Consider the following 5,237-nt stretch of genomic DNA (forward strand, 5'->3'; position numbering starts at 1 on the left):
TGCCCTATCTCATCCTTAATTAACAAATCACATAATTAATTTTTATATCATTCCTTGGATTGTCGATAAAATTACTTTCATTTATCTATTATCTTCTATGTTAAAATCCTCCGTAATCTTCTGATTATTACCAAGAGACGGGAAAAAAGTCTAGACTACACAGAATCACAGCTTTGTTTATGGTATACGTATCTAGGCATGGGAAACCTTAACTTCCTAATGTTGAAAGGCAGTGTTGAATGGACTTTTCTAAATGGAAGAAGTGCCTGAGTCGGAGATGCATGGAACACCAACACTTAATAGACTCTTGAAAGATGACATTTTTCCTTTTCTCCTTTAAATAAATTAACAACTAAAAGCTAATGTACAAAATGAATATAAATTTTCCTATAAAATGCCATCAAGTAACAAAGAAATTTTGTTGCATGCCTTTATCCGTAGGTTTCAAATGTTAAATTCAACAAAACATGCATTTTTAGTAGTTTATTCTTTTACATAGTCATGTTCACAAGTCCTTGTTTCTTTTCTCTTGCTGATTCAGACTCCTACAGGCAATTGGCTAACACCAAAAGTAAACTTCCTGATAATTTTAGTAGTCTTCCAATAACCACTTAGATGCTTACATTTCCAAAGGCAAGGACGTATAGGTCCTATACTGCCCAAAAGTGCCTGTATGTCGAGGCATATATCCTCATGAACAAAAAGAGACCCATGTTGAATAAGTTGGATAACTTGGTTCCCCTAAACTCTTGTGAACTAATGAGCTCCATGCAATACCCTAGAACACCAAAGCAAACTCAACTAGAAATGCAGTAATTTCCCACCCCCTCAACAAACTCCAGCAGAAAAGGTCCTCTCAAGCTCTCACCAAGTCACCTAGTTTCTATGCTCCATTAAGAGGGAATGAAATTTGTACTAAGCTTGAGCATACAAAAGAACCTCTTCCTCTTTAAAAAGAAATGTTGTCAAACTCACATTGGATTGCACAGACAAATCAGAACCAGCAAGGTTTCTAACCTGATTTAGGTCTAACAAAATTGCCAGTAACAACATATGTAGAAGCATCCTAGACGCCTATAATCTTTAATCCCATCTTTTCAAGACTTCACAAACAAGTAATTAACAGCCTTGCAAATCAGAAAAGTGCTAATATCCAATCCAAAAAAAAATAGCAGTTTTAAATTGTCATTTATGCTTTAAAAGTCTGTGTTTACAAAGGAATGTTCTCTAATTTGTCAAGGAATTGCTCCCAGGCTGATTGGATCTTGCTGGCAATCAACTTCAATCTTCACTAGCTACCAACATATTATCTAGAAATATGCCCACATCCTTGTCCCACAGCATTCACTCTTTATTGCATAATTGACATGATTAAAGAAAGATCACAAATAAAACATTTGGCGGAGAGAACAAATGGATCAAATTAAAAACGGATCTAGCAATTTAGAGGAAAAAAACAATCTAACAAAACAGAAGGATATGATTTTACTCATTTTCGTTATATTTCTGATCTGCACACTTTTAAAGCCCTTGAAGCTGATGAAGACATCAAATCATTCAACTCAATGGAACCCAAGAAATTAAAGGGTCTGCTTGTATAAGCAACCCTGACTACTGCATTTTACATTCACCCAAGAATGGTAAAAGCATTCAAAGACAAAAATGCAAGCAAGCAGGTGTAACTGCCACCCCCAAAACAGCCATAAAGCTCAGTTTGGGAAGAGCACAAATGCAAAACCTTGTATATTGTATTGTAAATCTTGTATTTGTACTATACATATTTGTATTTGTACTCTTTCCAAACTGAGCCTAATGAAAAAGAAGCAATATCCAAAATAACAAGATATCCAATGCGACAAAACCAACCGAATTCCAAAAAACCATATTCAATAGAAAGGAGAACTATAAACCACGACCATAAGCGGCGAAAATGAAAGTTTATAATTCCAAAATGTAATTGAGCAGCAACAGTCTCCTTAGCAATAGCATACCAATCTAAAACTTTAAATATAAGATCCTAACCAAGTTTGCCACCTGATTCTTTAGAGGAGAATTTCAAAGAACAACGCAGTCCATTGATGCAAAATAAAAACGAAATTAAACCCGCCTCAAAACCCTAAACATCCCACCACAACCACCACCGCCACCGCCACCAGGAACATATTTTATTTTCTTTTTCTACAACCACTGACTCTCACTCACCTCCAGCTTTCTGATAAACGTAAGTAAGGCCGCACTTACCACAGTAGTGGCGATCGAAATGGTTGGCCATGAACGTCCCGGCACCACAGTCTGCGTTGGGACACTCCTTTCTGAGCCTCTGAACCTTACCGGAATCGTCGACCTTGTAGAACTGAAGTACGGGGAGCTTGACCTTCTTCTTCTTGTGCTTGATCTTCTTGGGCTTCGTGTAAGTCTTCTTCTTTCGCTTCTTGGCTCCTCCTCTGAGGCGGAGAACCAGGTGAAGTGTGGACTCCTTCTGGATGTTGTAGTCGGCTAGTGTTCTTCCATCTTCGAGCTGTTTTCCAGCAAAAATGAGGCGCTGTTGGTCAGGAGGAATCCCTTCCTTGTCCTGAATCTTGGCCTTCACATTATCGATAGTGTCCGACGATTCAACCTCTAGGGTTATCGTCTTCCCTGTTAGGGTTTTCACGAAGATTTGCATCTCCGCCGCCGGGGTTGATGGAAAAGGGAGTTGAAATCGAAGGCCTATAACACTGCAACAGTTCCCTAATTCTATTGCGCCCTTCTCCGAGGGACTGATAGAGATTTTAGGGTTAGAGAAGGATCAAATGCCATTATGATATTCTAGGGCAGTTTATGTGAAGCAAACTTACGGAAAACCCCCTCTTGGACATAGCATATAACTTCCCATGTTAGGCCGCTCTTTTGGAGGGAGGGACCCGGCCCTAGAAAAGTCTAGGTCCACCGTCCACGTCCATCCCAGATACATACTTTGGTCCGATCGGGCTGATCTAGGTCTAAATTCAGACCGAGGTGCCAGGCCTGAATCACGGGGTGTGTGTGTGTTTTCAATTTGCTTCAAATTTAGCTAGTCTAAGAAAAATGGTTGGTTTTTTTTTTTCAATTTCATTTAGTAGATCAAATGGCTTTAAAATAAAGGCTTGCAAAAAAAAATTAGTAGATCAAATTAGGTTTTAATGTTATATTTGAAATAAAAAGTTTTTATGTTTTAATGTTTCATATTACGGTGCTTTTTTTTTCTTTTTTACTTGAACTACAACTTTCAAAACTAAGAGGTATTAATTAAACTCTCTATGAATTAGAAAACAATTCAATTATATGATTTTAAAGTAATAAAGCTAGGGTGAGACGTGAGAATACAACTCAGTGAAATTTGTGTAAAGAGATTGTAATAAGGTGGATGGATCATAAGTTTGCCAGACACACTAAAGTGTTAATGAAGTTTTGTTAGAATGTGACGGTTCAGTACATGCTTAGTCTTGCCTACGTTTGGTAGGTTTATGTTAGGGACATCAGCGTCATTTTCGCTTGTAAGATTTTTGGGAGAACTGATGTCATCCTCAGGCAAACCACCAAAAGCTTAACGTACTCTTTGAGGAGGGGTGGTCGACCTCCTTGGGTGCCTAACCTTGGCACTCCTAGACCATCATCCCCTTGCGGGGCGGCCCTGGTTAACGGTTAGCATGGCTACCAGGGTTCCTCATGAGCGCACACTTGCTCATGGAGACAGTGTTGGACCGGCACTGCACTACCGATACTCAAGGGAGGCTTGGCATGCGGGCCTGGCTCAAGCATGACCCTTCACCACGCCAGCCCCTTGCCCAAGCTGAGTGAGCTACCCCGTTGCCTCTAGCGCATGGGTGTGTTCCGGCCCAAGCGGTTGCCTATCATCATGGTACACAGGTGCCTGTCATCATCGGCATACAGGAGACCTTTCACATCGGTGCCAAGTCACCTCTTCGGCGCATGGTCGCCTTGCATTATGGTTGTCCCCCTTTAGCACGTAAGCGGCGCCTCCCATGGACTGGTCTGAGCCAGAAGAGTGCCCCGGCCATTGGACTTGAGGTCATGATCCAGTGCTACTGACCTTGGTGGAGCCATCCCATCGGGCAACTCCTAACCTCTAAGTGCATAAAGGCTTGTCCTGACCTACCTTGGCCTGGACACCGCACGGGTTTCTTCCGCTGTAGAACTACCCTCGTGACAAGAAGGCATCAAAAAATCAAAACTTTAAAGTTACAATGAAATAAAACACTGGCATATTCACTCATGGTTGGTTAAGTAACCAGTTCTGCCAATCCAACATCTGCCAATATGATGGCACAAGATCCCGATACACGCAGCATGACAAGCAGAGAGACACCCTTCTATCTAAAGGCATATACACTATGGACCGAATGAAAAATTAGGTTACTTCTTTTGGATTCTCTAGAATGACGAATAAAAAGTGCTTTGATGGACATCTTTACAAAAAGTCCACAATCAAAAGTAAAAGAACTTTGCAATAATAATCCATATCTAACAAGATGGGCTACACTATTTGTTGATCTGCAACCATGATTCACCGAGCTAGGATTCAGGTGAGAGAGCATTCCTGCAATCGGCAATAATAGTGCAAAGATACTAGTGTAGTAGGTTTGTAATCAATTGATACTAGCGTAGTAGGTTTATAAGCAATTGAACATCACCTTCAATAACAACTCCAGAGCAAGATAAGAGTCTGGCCAAACGAATACCCTAATATAAATCCTTAGCCCCTGCCAAATTCGAACTTTCACACCTGAGAGGAATTGCCTGCACCAATATAAACCCGACGGTCCCTAACCACAACACCAGCTGCTGATTGACCATTTTTGAATGCTGAATCCACATTAACTTTAATCCAATCCAGTGGTTGTTTACACCAATGAGGCAAACAGTGACACTTTTTTTTTCTTATTTTATCTGTAAGGTTCAATTTGGAAAGAGTACAAATACAAATATGTACAGTGCAAATACATGCAAAATAATATAAAAGACAAGATTTTGCACTTTTACTCGTTCCAAACTGAGCCTAAATTCCAAAATTAATGACACTTCTTAACAATCCCATTAGTGTCTCTCTGCATGGGAAGACTTTTTAGGGGTAACCGCATGAAAGGAAGTGGATTCATTTAAACGGTCTGGGAATCATCTGTGTGACAATTTATTCTAGACTCGAAAGGAGTGATTTTTTCTCCAACCCTTTTATCAACCTACTTGCAGTAAAGATG

General features: G+C 40.2%; 1 protein-coding gene across 1 annotated transcript; it reads right to left on the minus strand.

Annotated features, from left to right (window-relative positions):
* Positions 1-1,918: 1,918 nt before the first annotated feature.
* LOC104607105 (ubiquitin-ribosomal protein eS31 fusion protein-like) lies at positions 1,919-2,793 on the minus strand. The gene has a single exon (XM_010272622.3). It carries the CDS (start codon positions 2,663-2,665, stop codon positions 2,195-2,197), a length of 471 nt encoding a protein of 156 aa, XP_010270924.1. The 5' UTR covers positions 2,666-2,793; the 3' UTR covers positions 1,919-2,194.
* Between the last annotated feature and the right edge of the window lie 2,444 nt (positions 2,794-5,237).

This window comes from Nelumbo nucifera, chromosome 3 (assembly GCF_055504915.1).
Source record: "Nelumbo nucifera cultivar China Antique chromosome 3, China Antique-T2T, whole genome shotgun sequence".
NCBI lineage: Eukaryota > Viridiplantae > Streptophyta > Magnoliopsida > Proteales > Nelumbonaceae > Nelumbo > Nelumbo nucifera.

Bases quoted from the DNA above. Each gene is read 5' to 3' on its own strand.
- LOC104607105 (XM_010272622.3), bottom strand. From the start codon at position 2,665: ATGCAAATCTTCGTGAAAACCCTAACAGGGAAGACGATAACCCTAGAG.